Source organism: Styela clava, chromosome 7 (assembly GCF_964204865.1).
Source record: "Styela clava chromosome 7, kaStyClav1.hap1.2, whole genome shotgun sequence".
NCBI classification, from domain to species: Eukaryota; Metazoa; Chordata; class Ascidiacea; order Stolidobranchia; family Styelidae; genus Styela; species Styela clava.
Window position 1 is genome coordinate 8,903,924 of NC_135256.1, and position 25,445 is coordinate 8,929,368.

General features: G+C 35.6%; 1 protein-coding gene across 1 annotated transcript; it reads left to right on the top strand.

Annotated features, from left to right (window-relative positions):
• The first annotated feature begins 8,004 nt into the window (after nt 1–8,004).
• On the top strand, nt 8,005–15,944 carry LOC120327915 (uncharacterized). Its single transcript, XM_078114386.1, has 9 exons — nt 8,005–8,068; nt 8,327–8,525; nt 9,929–10,035; nt 10,486–10,641; nt 10,921–11,038; nt 11,308–11,522; nt 11,915–12,030; nt 12,328–12,460; nt 12,746–15,944. Exons 1-9 carry the CDS (start codon nt 8,005–8,007, stop codon nt 14,416–14,418), a joined length of 2,781 nt encoding a protein of 926 aa, XP_077970512.1. The 3' UTR covers nt 14,419–15,944.
• Nucleotides 15,945–25,445: the final 9,501 nt, after the last annotated feature.

Sequence of the window (25,445 nt, forward strand, 5' to 3'; positions counted from 1 at the left end):
TGATACCACATTCTTTTGAATTAAAAGCGGGAACCACAGTACGGAACGGCGAGGGTAAAGAGTAATTAAATATTTTTCTATTACAACTACGCAGGCTCACACTACAAGTAATCGACTGATGAAAATCTCTGGTTTAACTTTGGCGTTTATACTCATATATATCTATGATATGCCTCTGGCCCAGTCGCTATCAATTGTCTCGTCCGCATCGGAAGACATAGCGACGCTACAATCTTATGTACTTGTACCTTTCAAGTCTCTGTATGTTTAAGTATGAGACACTAAAGCAATGAAGACACTGGGGCTCTGTACATGTGGCATACAGCATTTGACAAAGGAAAAAATGACCTTTATTACGGTTTTTCCAAACGAGGGATTACATGGAAATCGAGACGTAAAAAATATATACCGTATTTCCCGGCGAATAAGTCGCTTTTCTAGACCCAAATTTTGGCCTGATTTTGGAGGGGGGTCGTCCTATTAGGCGAGTATGATAATTTTCATTTTTTTGGTATCGCCTTATTATGTATTAAGTCAGTGGTTCTCAAACTTATTTGTATTGCGACGCCCTTCCACAAGACATGCTCAAGTTGCGACTCCCCGTAAAAAACGACTTATACAATTTAATAAAAGACCACTTAGGCAATGACAAAACGTAACGAAAGTCATTGAAATCGCATTCAATTTAGGGTATGGTATGAGTGTATTTCCTTCTTTTATATGCCATTGAATCTTGGGTGAATTGTGAAAGATCCGCATGCATTTTTCTTTCAACATTTTACACTAGATCGATATTTCGTCTTAATTGCGGCCATAGTAAAAATAGCCTGCTTCACCCAAATACGAAGTCGCAAAGAGGATAAGAGTGCGAAGCGCTTTTTTAACCAATGAAGGATAATCTTCATCCAAAAATTACTTGCGAATCTTCTTTCTAGAATTTCTTGTTCAGTATGATTATTTCGCTTGTACACTTCTGCAGTGCAATTTAATATTTAGCATTTTTCGACGCACCTCGAAACAGGTACAATTCCGCAAAAAAAAGGGAAATTTCCGCGAGGCCCTAGCAAAATTGAAATGACGCACTTGTGCGTCGCGACGCCCACTTTGAGAACCACGGTATTAAGTAATGTTGTTTTATGGTGGACGCAATCGCGAGTTGAAACAATTAGATTAAAATTTGAAGACAGTTTGAATTTACATAGTTATTATGGATTGAATATTACGCTACAAGAAAACGTCATTATAGGCTATTTCAACCAATACGCAAACGCGGCGACCGTTCAAAACGCATTGCATGGTAATTTGAGATTCCGATGTTAATGCGATTTTACTACCCCGACTTATTGGCAGGTTATATTAAAAAACCCTTTTTTCCGGCTTAAAAACAGGCCTCGTCTTATTGACCGGGTAGACTTATTCGCCAGAAAATACGTTAATTAAAATGAGACATACGCTCCTTAGTCATAACGTATATCTGTTCACACAGGTTTTTCTTTATAGCCTTTCCGTTTTACAAGCTTTACTCGGAACATCAACAATTAAAACAGCGTCTTTGCAAATAATAAAATAACGTTTTTTTTGCGATCAGTGAAATTCATGTTTAATCAAATATTTACCTTCCTACAAATCAATGCTTTACGTGGAAATGCTTGGATAGATATCCGATAACGATTGAAAACGGCGTGACCAAAACGAACAAATAGGGACAATCTGCGGGAAACTATAGAAAGCGTAGCTTTGAAAGAATTATCATTTTGTCACGTCAACTCTTCTGACAATAATATATAAAAAAAAAAAAATAATTGAGGGCGCCTGTTGTTAGCCGCTGCCAATAACCTCGCGTGCAAAATTTCAAATAAACCTTAACGAATATTTCATTCGATAAAGGAGTGCATCGTATCCGTTCCGTGGTCAATTTGTCCGTTTCCAAGAAACGAGAAATCTAAACGATTTGTGTCTTATTTTTGATTCGGTATTACCCATACGATAAAACGTATTTTTATGTAGACAACGTTGAAAATCATATGCTATTGCGTACAATTTATATAAACCCATCTGTCAGCCCAGTTCACTTTCACTTCCTGTATCTCAAAAAATGTCTCTGAGACACTAAAGCAATGAAGATACTGGGGCTTTATACACGTGGCATACGGCATTTGACAATAATTTGACAAAGAAAAAAATGACTTTTAGTATAGTTTGTCCAAACGAGTTATCACATGTAACAGCCGTTTATTGATATGGGAATCGTGATGCAAAATACATATAATTGATATGTTCACACAAGCTTTTCTTTATAACCTTTGCTTTTTACAAGCTTTACTCGGAACATACAACAATTGCAACAGCGTCTTTAAAAAACATAAAATAACGTTTCTTGTTATCAGTGAAACTCATGTTTAATTTAAATATTTACCTTCCTATACGAACCAATGCTTTACGTGGAAATGCTTAGATGGATATCCGATAACGATTGAAAACGACGTGACCAAAACGAAAAAATAGGGATTTTAAACCATCTGTGGAAAACTATAGGAAGCGTAGCTTCGAAAGAATTACCATTTTGTGACGTCAACTCTTTTGACAATAATATAAACAAATTACCGTTCCCAGTTGGGAATACAATCCAGTAGGGAATACTGCAATACTTTCAGCAGTAAAATATCATCTTTGGCTGCATACAGACACGATTCTTGCGAAATGACCATGATATATGCTTGTCAGGCTCCCTAACAATCAAATACGAATCGGAAGATCGATTGGCTCGATCGAGAAGCTCGGCGGAGTATTGAAACATGACAAACAAATGACTCTCAAATTTAAGTAACTTGGTAGTGCTCATCAGCTTATTTTAAAACGATATAATGTCATCCACTGGCGAATTGTGTTAGTTTTTAACGCATTTAAATTATGTTCACTTCAGTTTGGCTAGACAAAGAAAAACCGAAAGGAAATATTAAAGCAACAGTCAGACATGGGGTCTCAAAGTAATCGATACGCCATAACTGTCTCTTCAGTCGGAGCGGCGCAAATTCTTCCTAAATATTGCGACATCACAACGGGTCAGGGGAAGGTCGGAGAAAAACCAAAATCGTAAAAGTAATAACCTTACTTGAGACACTTCAATATTTAAATACAGATTATTTAAAAGGGATTAACAAAAAACATAATAGAAAATATCATCATCGACAGAAATTTAGCAAATTTCCCGGTATAATAGGTCAATTATTTCATTTCATAAATGTCTCCAATTTATTCATTACAGTATTAGAAATGGAATATCGTCAATACGTACAGATATGAGGCAGTGTATCTTAAGATAGTTGTTATAGATTGTCTTTAGAGTCTTTGTTGTTTTGAATAGGCAGGCTGAAACGTTGGACCACGGTCGTCCAACCCGTGGCCCGCGGAAGCATTTCGAGTGGCCTGCGCTGTACTTTTCAGAATTAAATAAAATAACTATTATTCGAGCGATTTAGTATGAAAAGATGTGAACAAACGAGTCGTTTATTTCCTGAAATGCGCTCTGCCAGCCCTTTCAAACGAGCCATGAGTGCCATTTTGAATCGAAACCAACTGGGAGGAGATATCGATATATAAAGCTGACGTAGTTGCTACGTACATACATAAAATCCATAATACACACATAAAAGCGAGCTACTTTGTGGCGGAAATATTCGCAAAACAATCGAAGCCGTTTTCACACTGAGAATTCGTTCAGCAATGTATTGTTAGGGTTACCAATGTTTTATGACCGGAAATAAAAGAGGAGTTTGGAAAAATAAGCCTGTCAAGACAGGCATACGATAAAACGTATCCGTATGTAGACAACGTTGAAAATCATATGCTATTTCGTACAATTTATATAAACCCATCTGTCAGCCCATTTCACTTTCACTCCCCGTATCTCAAAAAATGTCTCTGAGACACTAAAGCAATGAAGACACTGGGGCTTTATACATGTGGAATACGGCATTTGACAATAATTTGACAAAGAAAAAAATGACCTTCATCATAGTTTGTCCAAACAAGTTATAACATGTAACAGCCTGTTTATTGATATGGGAATCGTGATGCAAATAACATATAATTAAAATGTTCACACTAGTTTTTATTTATAACCTTTGCTTTTAACAAGCTTTACTCGGAACATACAACAATTGCAACAGCGTCTTTAAAAATATAAAATAACGTTTCTTGTTATCAGTGAAACTCATGTTTAATTAGAATATTTACCTTCATATACGAACGAATGCTTTACGTGGGAATGCTTGGATGGATAACCGATAACGATTGAAAACAGCGTGACCAAAACGAAAAAATAGGGATTATAAACAATCTGTGGAAAACTATAGGAAGCGTAGCTTTGAAAGAATTACCATTTTGTGACGTCAACTCTTTTGACAATAATATAAACAAATTACCGTTCCAGTTGGGAATACAATCCAGTAGGGAATACTGCATTCAGCAGTAAAATATCATCTTCGGCTGCAATGTACAGACACGATTCTTGCGAAATGACCATGATATCTGCTTTTCAGGCTCCCTAACAATCAAATACGAATCGGAGGATCGATTGGCTCGATCGAGAAGCTCGGGGGAGTATTAAAACACGACAAACAAATGAATCTCAAATATAAGTAACTTAGTAGTGCTCGTCAGCTTATTTTAAAACGATATAATATCATCCACTGGCGAATTGTGTTAGTTTTGATGCATTTAAATTCTGTTCACTTCAGGTTGGCTGGACAGAGGAAAACCGAAAGGAAATATTAAAGCAACAGTCAGACATGGGGTCTCAAAGTAAACGATACGCCGCAACTGTCTCTTCAGTCGGAGCGGCGCAAATTCTTCCTGATGGCGCAATTTAAAAAGCAAAAATATTGCGACATAACAACGGGTCAGGGGAAGGTCGAAGAAAAAACCAAAATCGTAAAAGTAATAACCTTACTTGAGACACTTCAATATTTAAATACAGATTATTTAAAAGGGATTAACAAAAAACATAATAGAAAATATCAACATCGACAGAAATTTAGCAAATTTCCCAGTATAATAAGTCAGTTATTTCATTTTATAAATGTCTCCAATCTATTCATTACAGTATTAGAAATGGAATATAGTCAATACGTACAGATATGAGGCAGTGTATCTTAAGATAGTTGGTATAGATTGTCTTTAGAGTCTTTGTTGTTTCGAATAGACAGGCTGAAACGTTAGACCAGGGTCGTCCAACCCGTAGCCCGCAGAAGCATTTCGAGTGGCCCGCGCTCTATTTTTCAGAATTGAATGAAAAAAATTAGGTATAACTATTATTTGAGCGATTTAGTATGAAAAGATGTGAACAAACGAGTTGTTTATTTTACTGAAATGCACTCTGCCAGCCTTTTAAACGAGCCATGAGTGCCATTTTGAATCGAAACCAACTGGTAGGAGATACCGATATATAAAGCTGCCGTAGTCGCTACGTACATACATAAAATCCATAATACATACATAAAAGCGAGCTACTTTGTGGCAGAAATATTCGCAAAACAATCGAAGCCGTTCTCACATTGAGAATTCGTTCAGCAATGTATTGTTTGGTTTACCAATGTTTTATGTCCGGAAATAGAAGAGGCGTTTGCAAAAATAAGCCTGTCAAGACAAACAATTCTCGTCGTGTTGAAGAGCTTGGGAATTTAATGGCAGAAACTTTAATTGCAAAAGCGGGAAAGTTTTCATCATATTCCTTGACGCCTGACGGAAGCGCTGACATCAAGTCTACTGCTCGTCATGCGGGGAGTTAATGATGATTTTGAAATTAGAGAAGAGCTCGCGGCCATTGTCCCAATTAAGGGCACGACTACGGGCATTGATTTGTTGGGAGCTGTGATGAAAACGATCAAGCGTCTTGTCTTTTCTTTGGCCAAACTTTCGGGAATAACCACTGATGGCGTCCCATCAATGGCTAGGAAACAACAGTTTTATTGTTCCAATAATTGTGAAAGTTTGGCGTGAGGGTATTGTTGCTTTCAGTGTAGCAAAACTAAAACATAACTACCATGTTATGTGGCCCGCGCACTTAGTAAGTATTAGTAAAGTGCATGTGGCCCTTCGGCCAAAACGGTTGGACGACCCTGTGTAGGACCTTTTACAAAGTTTATGCCACAAACGACTTGTGTTGTATGCGTTTGTCAGATAAAAATCAACATGCATTCGGCAATAATTTGAGAACATATACCCACACCTTTCTGAAAAGCGATACATAATGAAAACGTCCATTGAAAATAATGAATCGTATGAATATATTTATATTTGATGACGGTGAATTCATTTACATGCAATGATCTATTCTATGCTATGTCTTTTAATATATTCAATTGTTAATTCTACGGGAGCTCTCCGTAATATTGTTTTCTGGAATTTATATATATTGATACCTCTGGAATCGTTAGGAAAGGTTAGAAAATGTCTATGGTTAACCACGTTTATTAATAAAAACAAAAACGGGACCACAAACTTTATGACATTATTCGTGTGAATTCCCTGGTAATAGCAGTGGTGGTCTATCTGGCTTTCAAACACTAATTGTTTTATTCTCAGCAGAATAACAAGACCCGGATTTGTTCCAATCGTATAGCCGCCATCTTTTGTTAGCCTCCGTAGCCTCGCGTTCAATATTTCAAATAAACCTAAATGAAGATTTCATTCTATAAAGGTGTGCGTGGGATCAGTTCCGCTTGAGTCAATTTTTCTGTTTCCGAATAAGGATAAATTCAAATGATTTGTATTTCATTTTTGATACGGTATTGCCGATCCGATCAAACCCACGTATGTTTAAGTATACAATGTTGAAAATCCTATGCTATTGTCAACAATTTATACAAACCCATCTGTGAGCTTATTATTTATCGATCTTAAGATCGGTAAGTATGTTGATAGGTATTTGTCTGTCTGTATGTCTGTGTGTTAGATGCACGCGATATCTCACGAAAGCAAGGTTGAATCTGCTCCAAATTTTGCATGTGCATTCAAGCTCGGATCAGAATCCTATTGATTATGTCTTATAATTAGCGAGTTATTAATTAATTAGTGATGGGGCACATGGTGTCACTATGGAGTAAGACCACTGTTTTTATGGGATCCCCTGACCTTCGATCGATAAGTCTTCGGTTTCTAATCGATATTCTAGTTTCACTTTCACTCCAAAACTGTTGTTCAAAAAAAACGTTACAATTATTTTAATTGTTGTGAAGCAAGATGTAGCAAAGAATACATTTTTAATATTGAAGAATTTTTAGTTTAATTAAATTTCTACAATTATTTTTTAATTTTAATTCAACTAATTAAATTTAATTTTTAAAATTATTTTCTAATAATCAAAACAGCATCTAATGATCTAATCTAATGCATAAATACATGCACAAGTCTCACGAAAAATCATGTTTATTTTAAATTCATAATTACCTTGTCATAAGGGTTACAATGTTTTTATAAAAACAAATGTATACGAAAATGTACACTGTGTCAATTCTATAGTCAAAAGAAATTGCCCAAACAATTAATGCGAAAGATTTACTGTTTGGGAACGTCATCAATGATTCAAGTGAGGAAAGCCGAAAATATCGAGAGCAACGAATCACTTTGACCTCATTAGCAGATACAATGTTGAAAATGACGTGCTAAAATGTTTCCACTTTTTTTGTAAACAATCTAAATATTCTTACGTTCTAATATTAGTGTAGTTATCTCTAGTACATTTATCTTGTACTATATGCGTTTTGATACGATTTGAATAATTCTCTGAAATATTCTCTGAGCAACCACCACTTGGCGCCAGAGATAAGTCTCGGCTCATTTAATGGTATTTCTAGACAAATAGTATGATATCAATAACGGAAAAAACATAGAAAAAAGTTTAATATAAGTAGTATACAAACAGAATACTCTTTATATCAAGATATAACTGAGACGAGATACAATTGATATTGTGGGACGACTTGGATTTATCTACAAAACAATATGCAAAGACTTTTAGCTTTTGTGCTTTTGATTACCATCTTGCAAGAACTTTCTAGTGCCGAAGGTAATATCACGTGCAACACGTTTTAAATAGCTTCTAGCTGATGTTTATTTATAAAGGATGCACGCATTAGTACCAGTCGAAAATCTAGATATAGTAAGAGCGGTAGCGTAGTTTGGAAGTCAGTATATGGCTTCTGGAGATACGCGTAGGTTTGAAATGGCCAAACCACCACGCTGTAGAATTTGCATTGGTCAGTACACAAGCCAACAGCTCAACACAGCATAATAAATACACACATCAAGTAAGATTTCATTTCAGAATCATGTGGGGTACAGCATATCACTGAGTCGTCAATAAGTGGAAGAATTGTTGGCGGCAGTGAAGCTGCTCCTGGTGCCTGGCCATGGCAAGCAATGCTCGTAGAATATTACCAGGATCTCGATGAATTTGGTTTTGTATGTGGCGGCACATTAATAAAATCGCAATGGGTATTGACAGCAGCACATTGTATAAATAGGTAAGTAAGTATGCTAAAATATAAATTAGCTAGACTCATAAATTTTAACAAGATTACTTTTAATGCATGTATGATGAATTCAGATCAATTTTGTTCATCGCAGCTGTGCACAGACGGATGCTAATCATGCGCATATTTGGCCATGCCTACACCTGAAATCGACTTTTTTTTGTTAGTCTATCGCAGGGGTGGCCAACCTATGACGCATGCGCCAAACGTGGCGCATTGCATGATTAGAGGTGGCGCATTGCATCTTTAACCCTTTCATGCAAATATTGTTAATTGCACTTGGCTTCTCCACGCCAAGCCGTTTTTTTTTGCGATTTACATGGTGACTTTTGATTGTACCTAAAGTCTATTCTCCTTACTTCACGTCGCCCACTTACGGCTTGTTGGAATTAGAAACAGCAGGCGATTATCGACGTTAGCTTTTGGACGGACTTGATGACATTCATTTTAGACTTTTAGCAAAAATTAGTAAAATTTACTATTTTTCCCTACTGAAGTAAAAAGTTCAGAACTTTTGGAAAAATAGAAAATCGTCATTTATCAGCTTGAAACATGAATTTTCCATTGCCCAGACTTCCCAAATATCTCCCAATAACCATTGAACAACCAGTTGAATTGCCCAAGCCAAAAAAAATTTATTATAAATCAACCCACAACATGCTGAAAATGACCCCTAAATACCACCTTTTCCATCCAAACTTCAAATGACCGTTGTCAACAAAAGCGAAGCGTAAAATCGCTTGCTGTGACTAACCATAATGAAGATGCCAAGCAATATACAATTAGAACTAATTGACTTGAAAACTCATCCATCATTGAAAATTAAATTTGATGAGCTTTCTTCAGTCACAAGTGCATCTGACATGATCAAGTTCTGGCAATCGTTACCCCGTGAAAATTTTCCAGAACTGAGAAAATTTGCCCAGGGTTTCATATGTCGTTTCGGAACGACATATAGATGTGAACAAACATTTTCTGCCATGAAACTAATTAAAAGCAAAGCGAGGTCAAGACTTACAGATTTAAATTTAAAGAATGCACTGCTCTTCTCAGTAACAAACTTAACTCCAAGAATAAAAAAAACTGGCGAAAGTAAAACAGCAGCAAAAGTCTCAAAAAGGCGGTACTCAAATAAAATTGATCAGTTTTATTTATTATACTTCCTTGCTTAATTTCTACTCATGTGAAGTTGTAAATTGTAAAAACTATATATACGTGTGCATATATGTGTGTGTATTATAAATTTATATAATTTCAACAAGAAGCGGACATTAGGCATGGGAATACAAGAGATTTACGGCGCATCTGAAACATTATGTTTAAAACGTGGCGCATGGTATGTGAAAGGTTGGCCACCCCTCTATCGTATATGACAATATTCTTTTTCTACGCAGGGATACGCCCACTACGTTCATACAGGTTGTATTAGGTGCTCATCACAAAGACTACAGCGATAGCTCAGCTAAAATATTTGCAATTGATTTTTTCTACCGTCACGAATGTGAGTTGAATAATAACATATCATGAAACGACCAACCGTACTTTCCATATGGTCGACGGACAGTTTATAATAAAAGATGAAAGTTAGTTCGAATTAATTTGCAATGTTTTCAAATAAAAAAGTGAAAAAATGCCTTATTTAAATTAAGCGTTAACGTGCAATGTACTAAACAAAATTTTTATTACTTCCTCGCCGCCGTAAGGTGGTTTACGTAACCGCTGGTCGTGCGCCTGAAATCAAATAACTGGCTAACAAATCCTATACCCGACTTGGACTGGTAACCGGACGAGAGGCCGTGGTTCGCCATAATATTGAGCCGTTTCATCGGCTTTCATCTCCCCCGGGATAAATATGTAAATCCTATCCTATATATAGGTGCAAACGACATGTTCTGCTCTTGTGAGCTTAACTTGGTATTTTAAACGTTTCTGATATATTGTTGAATTTCAGCATATATCGGTTCATTGACAACATATGCGAACGATATTTGCTTGATCAAACTCCCATCAGAAATAGAATATTCGTCGACGATACTTCCTGCCTGCTTACCGACGTCTCAAACGTACACATTGGCAGATAAAGACTCGTGTATAATTTCAGGATGGGGTGAGACGAGAGGCAAGTTTAACTAAAATTCTCCATTTTATGAGATTAAGTGGGAAGACCAACAGATTTGAATATTCACCGCATCCTCAATTATATCACACACGGAAATTCGAGAAGCACTAAAAATTTCTTACAGAATTTATAATACTTAATTCTACCAGATTCCGGAATATTTTTTTTATATAACTATATATATATATTTCATTTGAGTGATTCAAATATAATTTTTACTCAATGTCACCATTTACCTATTTTCAATATTGCACTGAATTCTGACAGGAACTGGATCTGATGCCATATTACGTGAAGCAACAGTAGAAATTATTCCCCAAAATTTATGTGAAACTTGGTATGACGATGCTGGACTCTCAATTCCTGACGGACATTTTTGTGCTGGGTAAAAAATTACATCTAGTATATTTTATTTTGACATTAAAAGAATTTGATCGGCCTGGATGGATCCTGGCTCCAATAAACTAAGATGCCGTTTTGGATGGTTTTGAAAATTCGAGGTTTATACGACGATTATTATACGATAATTCGAGTGTGATATCATGCCTGTTGAGATTTGGAAATTACAATGATATTCAACAATCCCTTTAAATTTAAGGCTTTTATTCCCTGCTACACGTAATCCGCACTTCAGTTCTTCTCATTTTAAACTAGATATGAAGCTGGCGGTATTGATGCATGTAAAGGAGACAGTGGTGGTCCTTTGGTTTGTCGGTCAAGTGAAGATCAACCATTTGTACTCCGTGGCATAACAAGTTTTGGTGATAATTGTGCTTTAGCACAGAGACCTGGTGTTTATACGAATGCTACGCAGTTTATCGACTGGATTGAACAAGTAACCACAAACAATGGGAATATTAATAGAGAAGGTAAACAAATAAATCGTGAATACAAAACGTCATATCTTCGATCGTCTAATAAAAGTTTTATATTTTCTGCTGTAAAATCAGGATTTCCGCCAAACATTGACTGCGAAAATAAACGCGTTACGTCGATAGTGATATTTTGCTAGTATATGATTTCAAGTTTTCGTATTTAAATTTTTATCTACGAACAAGTTTGTGGTATTTGAGACATCGGATGACAGAGTATAAGATTGTATGCGATTTTGACTTCACTGAATTTTTTACACTTAAAAACATTTAATATTAATTTGTTTCCATTCACGATTCTTCTTCTCAAAATTGACTGAATCATTTTTGTACTCAGATAAAAAAAAATCATATTTGATCCCTTTATACATAATATAAATATGTAACAGATGTATGTTTTTCAACCACTTCAATCAAAAATTGTGGATCCACAGTAACAAAGAACGGAACAATACTCCGAAGTCCTGTGGTGGACACATCGACTTGGCTATATCCACCAGATTCGGTATATATTTGCTATTTCCTATAAATATTTTTGTACATGGTATATTGTCATGATTTCATCAACAGGAGTTTAATAGTTAGATGCAATAGATAATATTATAAAATGTAGTAATAATACGTCTATAGATGTGAAATCAAGTCGAAAAGTACTGTATTCTGTATATACTATATTCCTATGATGCCTATATAAATGATTGCGTTCTTTCGAACGTGCTGACTTTAATTGAGAAACTCGGTTCTGCTTTCAGTTCAATAGTATTCCAGGATGTGTATTCTAATATTAATATCATATTTATAGTATTGCATTTGGAATATTCTCGCTGATGTTGGATGGGAAATCGAGATAGAATTCATTTGCTTCTTCCATTTACAATATTTTGCTCTGTATGATTTTTGTCGAGACTATGTTGAAATTAAATCAGTTAATACAGGTAAGGCGCATTTATATGGCGTGATTCTCCAATAACATCACCATGTTGTTAGTCAAGTTGGCAAAATAATAGGAGGGTCAACAGAGAATTATTGTGTAGTTTCGTATTAAGACTTACAGTTTATTGTAATATTACATACTTTGTTCGATATATTTATGGTATAGTTTAATTTTAAGCATCTCAAGACGTTATTGTTGTTGACCACATAAATCAAAACGATCGAAATCAGCATATTTTGTTTTATCAAAGCTTCAATCTCTCTGAACCTTCATTGTGTGTGTTCAGGGTACAGTAAAAGGTTTTGCGGATCAACAATGCCTGAACCAATTCATATTGAAAATAATGAGGCATCTGTCAGATTTTTGTCAGATGCTAGGTTAGAGTTATCTGGTTTCGTACTGCAAATAACCTTCGTCCCAGGACACCAAATGACAACAATCACTGAAACAACTTCAGAAAAATCCACTGCGAAAACGACTTCAGCGGTATCGACTCAAAACGTTGACACATCCAAACCTACAACTAGATCAACCTTCATGCCCGAGACAACTTCTACAGCAGTATTTCAACATCATTTTACTTCTAAAGTCGCTGGAATGCCCCACACGACACTGGCTAAAACTACTCATGCTTTGTTAACGGCAGATAAATCATCATCTACTTCAACAGAACCTGGATTTGTTAGTACGGCACATACAACTCAAATTGCACGTCGTTTTACTTCCCGGGCAACCGAAATCGGCCACACTTCGTTGGGTACAACGACAACAGAATCCACTGATACAACTTCAATTGGTATTACACATTTAACGTCGACGAAAGTTGTCAATGCGAGATCTACTACTACAGCAGACTTTGAATTAGTTTCTTCGGCACGTACATCTCAAATTGCACGCCATGTAACTTCACAGGTCGCCGAAATTCGTCACACGTCGTTAGGTGAAACAACGCACCCTTCTTTAACAACCACAACAACAATAGTCACTGATACAACCGCACCGGGATCTACACATCTAACATCGACGCAAGTTGTCAATGCGAGAGCAACTACAATCTCTTCTAGTACTTCACGAACAACAGCTTTGGATGATAGCACAGAGGATACGCCAACGACAACAGCGTTCAGAACTACGACATCACCAGTTGACACAGTTGAAGACACCACAGTAGTCACTGAAACGGTAGGCTCCAGTGTCGAACCATTTCCACTCGGAAAAACCTCCCGTTTGCCCACTTCAAATGAGATAACTAGTCATGGTGGTAGTACACCAGTATTCGAAGATACAACCCGAACCAAAAACATGGCCGAAGTCAGTACAACGGTAGGCTCCACTGTCGAAACAATTTCACTCGAAGAAACCTCCTTTTTGCCCACTTCGTATGAGATAACTAGTCATGGTGGTAGCACGCAATCACACGAAGATACTACCCGAAATAAAGATACTACGACAATTTCTGGTGGCTCAACATTTACAGAATCCATTCCCATCACCTCCACTTATAGTGCTACTACAACTACAAGAATTACCACAACTAGTCCATCGGCCAACACTAGCCCCGAAACCCCCACTGACAAGCTTACTATTAAACCTGAGACGACACCTACAAAATATAAAACAACGGCCATTGTCACATCATCAGAATCATCAACGACACAACCTACTGAGCTAGCCGATCCGATCACATCTACTGCAATGTTCGAAAGAAGTCCCACTGCCCGAATAGCCACATCCAAAATAATGACACGAGAACCTGAAACAACTCACATATCTGAAACGCCTCTTCCTAATAGAACCACCCAACTCGTTCATTTATCCACATTGGCACCAGATGGTGAAAACGTGACAAGTGTTGAAAACAACAGTACATCTTCAAAAGCAGAATCTAGTTTACGGAGAACAGCTGTCTCGCACTGTGAGCTCGTCATTATTCTGTTTTTTGTTGTTGTATTTATTTAATTGGATTGTAGACTCATACAAAATAAATTTAGTTGGTCCTTTTTGAAATATATATATTACAAATGACTATGTTTAAAAGTCAGTCCTGTAGGCATGTTCAAATGAACCATGTTTTCATAAAATTTAAAAAAAATTCACTCATTCAAATGATATGGCAATATTTAATTATGTTTTGAGCAGCAAAATTTTGACTTCAATAAAATCACGGGAAATAATTTCTTGACGTTAGGACTTTAAAATGCTACACGCTTATCTTGCTTTAAAGAATGTAAAATTCGCATGTATAATCTTTTGGGAAACACGTGGTTATGGGTATGGATAAAATGTATTTTAAACAATTTCAACACCACTCAACTTATTTTATGTTAGTTTTAAAATAAACAATAAAATTGAAGAGACCACTGAAATTGTTTTAGCGTGATGAAATTTGTGAAATTATGTATAAATTGTTTGATCTATCAATTGCGTCATCAAAATTGACCTGTACAAATATTTTTTTAAATTCCAGGCGTTGACTTATTCACTCTTAAATCAAATTATATTTATTTTCTATGTACGTGTTAAAGTATTGTTCAAGAAGTTCTATTGTTACGCTCAAACGATTCATACGTTTGACTTACGTTTATGATGGCACCGTATGATGTTCGTATTGAGACGCATTGTTCATTTCGTAAACAAATACAATAGCTTTTATATATTTTCCTTTATATGCATACGATATGTGCATTTTCTGTGGGCTACAGTTTTACGACTGAGGCGTGGTAGGAATAAACGTACGTTTAATGGCTTTTATTCATGGAACCCTCCCTTCCATATAAATGTCAATCCATTTTGTCTTCTTAATTCTTGAAGGTATTACTAATTCAATATTAGTCTCCGGCCAGGGCATTTTACACCAACCCTTTCATTTAAATTTTGACTATACCAACTCAATGTCTCGATAAGGACTTGATTTTGCAGAATTTTGATTCTAGAATTCGCAGGATACAAAGAATACATATACTAGAATTAGCAATGTCAAGGCGTGTGATCTAAAGTTTTTCTTATATTTTGCTTCCCTATTTTATTTTTCTTATATTTGCTTTTGCTATATTTTACTTTTGCTTTCTTATATTTTTTGGTTCGATCGGCTTTTCTATCACTGATTGGCGCAACATGCATTCAGAATAGGCCGCACTTGTCGGAGACATTCACATATCAGTACTTTGTCATTTCCTCTCAATATATATATAACAATAGCAATCGACTGTATTTGTGCAAAAGCTGATCAACATATCAGCAAAATTATAGTTCCCAATTTCTGCTAGACGACGTTCTTTGTCATCATTACACGAATTGTACAGTAAAAGTACACGATCTTTATACCATGTAGTATTCGGTTCGTTCGTAATATTGTGCATTTTAAAAAGTGCGTTTAAAAAAGTGAAATTAGTAATTTTATATGGTTTAAATATATTGCAGTAGCAATAAAAGAAGTTGTAAAATATACCCAACTGGACAACTGCATAGTAAAGCTTCTGGCATCTGCCGTTGGACAGTCCTGTTCTTTGCAAGGTGCTTGTCTCATACCTGATTTGGTGACGTATTCATTTTCACCATCAAGGTCTGGTTTCAAAGTCACTAGACCAGCCGAGGTTGTTGTTTGTGTACTGTTTGAAGATAAGCAGGGACCAGGAGTTGTATTTTTCGCCGGTTTCGTGTCGCAGGGATTCTCAATTTCATCGACGCCATTTTTTGGACCAACTGTGGCTTGAGGTAATGTCTGTTTTGGCGTTGTTGAGATGTAGTGATTAGGATCCTTGACAAAAACAATTTTCAAAACAAAGCCCGATGATGAGTCCGACTTAAATGTAACCTTGGCTTGATTGCTCTTAATGGTTATTGGGCTCAGCAGGGAGCTGCCGCAATATATAGAAATAAGAAATATTCGAAGTTTACGTTACTTATACAGTGATGGATTATATGCTGATGGAGTTATAAGCTTGTTAAAGAATATTTTTTCGAACGCCACTTGGTATATAGCACTCTTTGTTGCGCTCGATTCTATGTAGACTGGTTACTTCTCACGCACATTAAGAGATTGGAGACTTCAAAAACGGGTCCCAATACCCAGGTCCTGACCCCAAACCTATATCGGTTAGTTGTTACTAGTCCGTGCTTTCAAGCAATTAAAGTCTGTAAACAGCGGTTAAAGTGCCCCCAGATCTTTCTGTGCCTTCCAAGTGCTGCCCCAATATAATTCAACTTGAAATCGGTGAATATCTTTAATAACAATCAACAGACACTACAAATCAAATCTCGAACATGAATCAGGAAAATAGAACTTGCCGGGTACGAGAAACGGAACGTTGTTAATCGAACGTAACGTAAATCTTGATACCGGGTATAAGGAACGTATATGGAACGTTGTTAATGGAACGGTTTTCAGCCAAAATAATAGATGAAACTAAACAGCTTACTTATATGGCACAATTAATCAAATATAACAGTACTACCATTGTACAAGCATTAACAATTCACATTAATTAGCAGATAACCATATGTCACAATTAGATACAGATTAAATCACATAGGATAAAATAGTATTCACAATACTAAATTGCAGAATAAATGATACAAGATAAAATAATATTTACATACCGTTTAGGATGTTTAGGATCTCCAGGCAACTCAATTCAACAAATTATAATCCGAAGTAAATACAACTTAATTTATGTGACTAAATACAAAGAACAGCAGTTATCATTCCACTTGGACTATAATACAACTCTAACCTGTATCACTACATTATATTTTAACTCCAGTATAAACCCTTGATTTTAAACCCAATTAATAATTTCAATCCCAATCGTTTGTCCTAACCGCAAATAGTAAACCCAATGTTAAACACGATAAACAACTCCTAGCGCAATACATTACACTGAATACAAGACAGAAGGTGCCAACTCATCGAAGCAGCGAGGCGGGATTAATCGAGAAACAGGACTATGTCGCAATAATGCTGCGTCGATACGTTTGCAACGTCTGCGTAACGTAAAACGTCATCAAATTAGGAACACGTTATGATTCTCGCTAACACTCTTAATTAAGTATATCTATTTAGCATGGTTGTTAATAGGGGCGTATTTTTGTGTGTCCGCAAGGTGTTAAGTTTCAATAACCCCCATCAATAATCGGTTTACAATGCCAGTGTAAGTAAAACAAACAGATATATACTTTATCATATACATATATTTATTTTCATTTCATTCAACTTGGTGGAGTAATTTATCACGAAATCGTGTTATACCAATAATATGATATTATGACAGTATTAGTATAGAGATGTACCGATGTATCGGTATGGACAATATCGGCCATTTTTTCGGTATCGGCCATGTATCGGTATCGGCTAGATTCAGGCCGATATATCCGATATGTTTATCTTTTTGATATGGTCCAGAAAGTTTTAAAAGATAATTTGAAATAGTACTTTTTAATTTATTTTTTGTCTGGAGAGATCGTGAGCTATGAGCCATACATGTCCCCACCCCCGCGGGGGAATAGGATTCACCTGTTTTTAGCTATTTATCAGCCAAACAAGCTCAACTAATTTGGCTGTTTTCGCTGTCAAATTTTTATTGACATTTTTAATATTTCATAGTATTTATGAAGAAATATATCAACACAGCACATAACAAAAAGCAACTATAGGTGCCCAGTTTTAAATCATACAGTGGAATTGGGGTCCTTATTAACGGCACATGCACTTTGGGCAAGGCTGACTGTTTGTCGTTAAGTACGAGTGCCATTTAGCCCGTCGACATCGATAAACTAAATTCCGACACAATTATCTCTCTACGCAGGTATAAATTTTCATTTTGTTTAACTACACAATTTCTTTATAGATATATTGACATGACCACCTAGAGCCCTATAGACTTTCTCAAAATATATGATAGCAATTTATAAAATAGAAATATTATAAAATAGTAAAGTAAAAAAACCTCCTCGACGGTTATAGGTAGGCCTTCTTCTTGTCGGTGCTGATTGATATTCTTTCATGTTGGTTTTGATTTATTGCGGCGACGATTACGATTAACCACAGAATAAAATATTTGTAAAATGCTTTTTAATTTGAACGTGGGACGGCGGCGCTCGAATGTGTCTGCGATCTTCGATATTCTTTTTAACACGAATAACAATATTCGAAGGTCGCGATATTAACATTAAATTCGAATTAAACATCCCGGCTTATGAGTTTTCTAATTGAACACCAAAATTACTAGCGTCACTTAGGCTTGTACGTAATTTACGGATTCACGGAATTACGTAATTATTTCGAGTTACGGAAGGGAAGTTACGATTTACGTAAAGTCGTAATTATTGGTCGAGCGCTTTCGTGATGAAACGAGCTCTTTTCAAAGCAGTCAATTCCATTGATTGTAAAAAATGAAAATGAAACAAGTAGAAGAAGTTAGAGTTTCGGTATTCGCAGCCGTTTTTCTCTCTCTTGCCAATACGACGCCGTGATAATTAATGTCGCGCTTATCAAACAGCAATATGACGAGGGAAAAGAAATTGCGTCATGAACCAACGCAACTTCGTCTTTTTGGCATCGGTAAAGCGATTGAGACGACAGAGAAACAACAAAACGACGAGATTTCCCGCGGACCGGTCAAAATCCCGCGGACCGGCGGTTGGGAACCACTGTTCTAGAATACTTAAATCGAATCTAGAATCCTATTCTATTTTTATAGTTACACGTATTTCAACAGTGGAAATTCCCCACCACAATGCATGATTAAAATTAAAAAAAAGCTAAATTGTAGCCTAAATGTATAGCTATCTTTGTACAGTATTTAATTAGAAATTATATTTCACCAAGGGAACGAGATTTAAGAATTTCACGATCATCTTTTTGTCTTTAACAGTTCTCATATTCTCAATTTAACTACTATCAAATACAATCAAGTATGAGCTAGTGTGTTTATTCTGTGCGTGATCCATTTTCTATTACGAAATCTTTCTGTTACACTGGTTATATCGTTATATGTCCGGACCTGGCCTTGCTCAATATGTTTTTCACAATGCCTCGCAAAATTTCGGCCAAATATGATTTCGGCCAACTGTCTTCACCAAACGCGGCAACCTTTTTTTGATTTTATCGTCGACTCGAATACCACAGGCACTCGACCAAACTTGTGTGAATCTTGGCCGATAGGATCGTCGACTTTGGTTAGAAAAATAAGTTAATTTTTTGTGCAAAATAAATGTCACAAAATGCATTGTTTTGCGATATAACTTTGTATTTTCGGAGAAGGAATGTCATATAAGTACGGCATTTAAATTATGCGCAAATAATGGTATAACATTTAGGCAGCGAAATGATTTAATGTCAAATGAAGGATGGTGTCGGAATATCGTCAATAAGTCGACATCAATAATTATTATAAAATGCTAACTAGGTAGACGGTAGTAGAGTCGAATAATGTAAAAAACGATGCAATAACAAGTCTTCGTCGCGAGGCAAGCGCAAGTATAATCAAACGCGAGAATACGCTCGTCGTTGATTATTAAATAAGAATCCCGAAACTTTTATTTAATAGAAAAGTCCATTTAAAAAAAGTCAACTATCGTTTCATAAAGATCCGTATACCAGTGTCGGTAATGATAAAATTGATCGCATAAAATTGGGACGGTTAATTTGCGAAGGTGACAAAGAAAAATCAAAGCTAACACTAAAGATAAAAATCAGAATAAAATTAATTTGAATTCACTCCCTGATAGTTGTCTTTAACATTTGTCGCCGGCGTTTAATACTGCCAGGATTATGAAAACCAAACTTCGATGTCGCATTCGAAAAAGAAGTGGATTCAATAGGTTTTTATGATAGGTTTAAATGTGAGAAAAAATATCGCAATTAAGGGGTCATTACGTAATCGATTTGGCCGTAATTACGGAATTGATTTTTGTCAATTACGTGCAAGCCTAGCGTCACTGTACAATGCATCTTAATCAGTTAAAGCATCTGGATACCAAACATCAATTTCATATTATGTGATATATCTCTTTTATCGATTTGAAATAGTGTGTGTACTACGAACAACGCTTAAATATACAACGCCTACACACCACACCTAATTAGGTAACAATTACATAGTATCGGAATATCGGCATTTTTGTGGTATCGGTATATCGGTATCGGCGTTTTTAGCTGGTATAGGATCGGTATCGGTATATCGGCGACAAAAGTCGGTACATCTCTAAGTATTACAAATGACTTACTTAAGCGTAGTAAGTCAATATACCAATTGGTAATATAAAGGCTGAAGGTCTATTGACCATGATTCTAGTGGTTATCGAAATAATACTTCACACTGCCACGTGATATCTATGTCCAAGAGCAGAGTCTTCGTCATATTTGTACTGAAGATTGATCCGTGAAATACCACATGAACAGCGAAGTGGGGATATGTTTTGTAGGAAAGCGAGTTAGGATGTTTGGAAATTAAAAAACTTTATGCACGCCATGAGCAGAAGTACTATACAATTTAATCGAGCTATATTTGGTTATGGAACTAGAAATGCAACGTCCTTAAATGGCCGTATAAAAGGATGAATCATAAAGCAATAGCATAATACATGAGCTATCTAATTTATAACGCGTGTTAATTGATGATTTTGTAAAATGTTAAGTAATACATATGTAGGCTCAATATTTAGATACATCGCAGCATTAAATGTTATAAACATGAATCATGGAAATTGTTAGTGAACATTGTAAAAGTTTACTTTGTAGAGATGTTACGAAAAGGCACGGAAAGGAAGAAAAATATAACGGATAAACAGCGATCCACTTAAGTCCTACAAATACTTATCCATTTACTAATGTGAGTGTTTGTAAAGTGGGTAATGTCACTTCCTAGAAATATTACATTAAATGGTCAATTTTTAACCTAAGAACAAATACTTTACAGCAGCGGTTCCCAAACTATGGGACGCGACCCACTGGTGGGTCGCAACAGGAATCTTAGTGGATCATGAAAAGATGTATAAAGGTTTGATTAATTATACTGGTTATTAGGATCGGTGGCGACTCGAATACGTAAATCTTCAAAAAAACAAAAGAAATTGAATTTAAATTCTAATCTGTCAAACTTTCCTTTTTACGATCTTTTCAAAGGAACAAAAATTTGCTACACAAAGAATGATCATGTGGCTTTTTTACGCATAGCGGTTTTGTACACTGTACAGCACTTCTTACCGTTTTTCCCCGAAATTTAGACAGGATTTGCATTTATTTTCTTTTGAAGAATAACACTATAATTTTTTTGAGTTCATTTATCAAAAATAAAATTACATTGTAGAAAATCACGAGATTTTTTAATAAACATTATATAAAAACCGACATCCATTGTTTTTATTTGTATTTCCTATACAAAAATCAAGTGACAAATATTACAATTGTGATTGTGACATCACACAATCTTGAATAGTGGTGAGATCTTCACCTTACCTCAGGTCATTGAACCTTTCCTCTCCCACACATTTTAAAATCATTTTATGGGTAGGGTTTGATTAAAATCATTTATTTTTGAAATTCAAATTAGGTCTTATTTTCAGGCCAAGTCTTATTTTTGAGAAAACACGGTAGTTTTACGATGATTAGCCATTGCTGTGTTATGTCATAAAATATTTAAATGGGTCGCCATAAGCTGTGGTAATAAATAGTGGATCGCAGAGCATCAAGCCACATTATTACAACAGTTTCAGGGATTCTAGATGATAAAATCTATTGATTTTTTCATTTTATCATAAAATCTATTGATTTTATCATATCGACCTAACTTTCAGTTTACTTAAGACTTCAAGAACTTGAATGTGTGAGCCTAACTAGAACTAATCCTCGTGCGTTCGGAATTTTCGTGAAACATTTTGATAATGTGACGGTTAACAAACAAGAAAACCTATTTGAAACAGACGTAAGTTGTAACCGGGGTGTAATCGGTATGATTTAACTGAACAATGCAAAATATAAAACGATATGTAGAAATCTTCGAATATGTATGTATTTAAAAACATACCAATAATAATATCATACTGACCTGCTTCGGCTGAGCATGATATCTGCTTGTCAGGTTCCATAACAATCAAATACGAATCGGAGGATCGATTGGCAGAAGCTCGGCGGAGTATTAAAACATGACAAACAAATGACTCTCAAATTTAAGTAACTTGGTAGTGTTCATCAGCTTATTTTAAAACGATATAATATCATCCACTGGCGAATTGTGTTAGTTTTTGATGCATTTAAATTCTGTTCACTTCAGGTTGCTAGACAAAGGAAAACCGAAAGGAAAAATTTAAGCAACAGTCAGACATGGGGTCTCAAAGTAAACGATACGCCGTAACTGTCTCTTCAGTCGGAGCGGCGCAAATTCTTCCTAAATATTGCGACATCTCAACGAGTCAGGCGAAGGTCGGAGAAAAACCAAAATCGTAATAACCTTACTTGAGACACTTCAGCATTTAAATACAGATTATTTAAAAGGGATTAACAAAAAACATAATAGAAAATATCATCATCGACAGAAATTTAGCAAATCTCCCGGTATAATAAGTCAATTATTTCATTTCATAAATGTCTCCAATTTATTCATTACAGTATTAGAAAGGAATATCGTCAATATGTACAGATATGAGGCAGTGTATCTTAGGATAGTTGTTATAGATTTTCTTTAGAGTCTTTGTTGTTTCGAATAGACAGGCTGAAACGTTAGAGTCTAACTTGCTTTTTATCTGACAAACACAAACGCACACAACACGAGTCGATTGTGACATTGACTTTGTGAAAGGCTAACTTAGACCTTTTACAAAGTTTACGCCCCAATCGACTCGTGTTGTGTGCGTTTGTGTTTGTCAGATAAAAAGCAACATGCACTTGGCAATATACTGAGCACATATACCCACACATTTCTGAAAAGCGATACATAATGGAAACGACTTTTGAAAACACTGAATCGTATGAATATATTTATATTTGATGACGGTGAAGCGCGCAAGCTACCTCAGGTATAACTCTAGAATGATATATGTCCCACACTACAAGTCACATACACTCATAACGGGGTGCCCAAAGTTTTCTGAGGGCCACTGCTTTACTCGTTTTGAGCTTTTGCGAGCTCGCATGATTAACTCTCCATAATATTGTTTTCTGGAATTTATATATATTGATACCTTTGGAATCGTTAGAAAAGGTTGGAAAATGTCTATGGTTAACCACGTTTATTAATAAAACACAAAAACCGGACCACAATTTTTATGACATTATTCGTGTAAATACCTGGTGATAGCAGTGGTGGTCTATCTGGCTTTCAAACACTCATTGCTTTATTTTCAGCAGAATAACAAGACCCGGATTTGTCCCATTCGTATAGCCGCCATCTGTTGTTAGCCTCTGTCAATAGCCTCGAGTTCGATATTTCAAATAAACCTTAACGAAGATTTCATTCAATAAAGGTGTGCATGGGATCAGCTCCGCTTGAGTCAATTTTTCTGTTTCCGAAGAAGGATACATTCAAATGATTTGTATTTCATTTTTGATACGGTATTGCTGATCCGATCAAACCCACGTATGTTTAAGTATACAATGTTGAAAATCATATGCTATTGTCAACAATTTATACAAACCCATCTGTGGGCTTATTTCACTTTCACTCCAAAAGTGTTGTTCAAAAAAATGTTACAATTATTTTAATTGTTGTGCAGCAAGATGTAGCAAAGAATACATTTTTAATATTGAAGAATTTTTAGTTTAATTAAATTTCTACAATTATTTTTTAATTTTAATTCAACTAATTAAATTTAATTTTTTAAATTATTTTCTAGTAATTAAAACAGCATATAATGATCTAATGCAGTGGTTCCCAAACTTTTTTGTACCATCGCTCCCCTACAGTAGTTTATACAACTTCATTGCCACCGGCACTACAAAAAAAATGCAAAGTCAGAAACAAATATATTACAGACCAAATAAGAAGACAAATTATAGATTATAGTGTTTTTTATTGAGATGAATGAGCCTGGTGTTCTTCAGAGAATTTTCTATTATATCTAAAATTACCTCGTTTACTGATGGAAAGGCGATTTCGTTTTGATAGCAATAGTAGTATACAAACAGAATACTCTTTATATCAGGATATAACTGAGAAGAGATACAATTGATATTGTGGGACGACTTAGAGTCTTAGATTTATCTATAAAACAATATGCAAAGACTTTTAGCTCTTGTGCTTTTGATTACCATCTTGCAAGAACTTTCTAGTGCCGAAGGTAATATCACATGCAACACGTTTTTAATAGCTTCTAGCTGATGTTTATTTATAAAGGATGCACGCATTAGTACCAGTCGAAAATCTAGATATAATATAACCAGTAGCGTAGTTTGGAAGTCAGTATATATATGGCTTCTAGAGATACGCGTAGGTTTGAAATGGCCAAATCACCACGCTGTAGAATTTGCATTGGTCAGTACACAAGCCAACACAGCATGATAAATACACACATCAAGTAAGATTTCATTTCAGAATCATGTGGGGTACAGCATATCATTGAGTCGTCAATAAGTGGAAGAATTGTTGGCGGCAGTGAAGCTGCTCCTGGTGCCTGGCCATGGCAAGCAATGCTCGTAGAATATTACCAGGATCTCGATGAATTTGGTTTTGTATGTGGCGGCACATTAATAAAAACGCAATGGGTATTGACGGCAGCACATTGTATAAATAGGTAAGTAAGTATGCTAAAATATAAATTAGCTAGACTCATAAATTTTCACAAGATTACTTTTAATGCATGTATGATGTATTCAGATTTGATCAATTATGGTCATTTCCAATCTCAAAGGCTTTTATTCCCTGCTACACGTAATCCGCACTTCAGTTCTTCTCATTTTAAACTAGATATGAAGCTGGCGGTATTGATGCATGTAAAGGAGACAGTGGTGGTCCTTTGGTTTGTCGGTCAAGTAAAGATCAACCATTTGTACT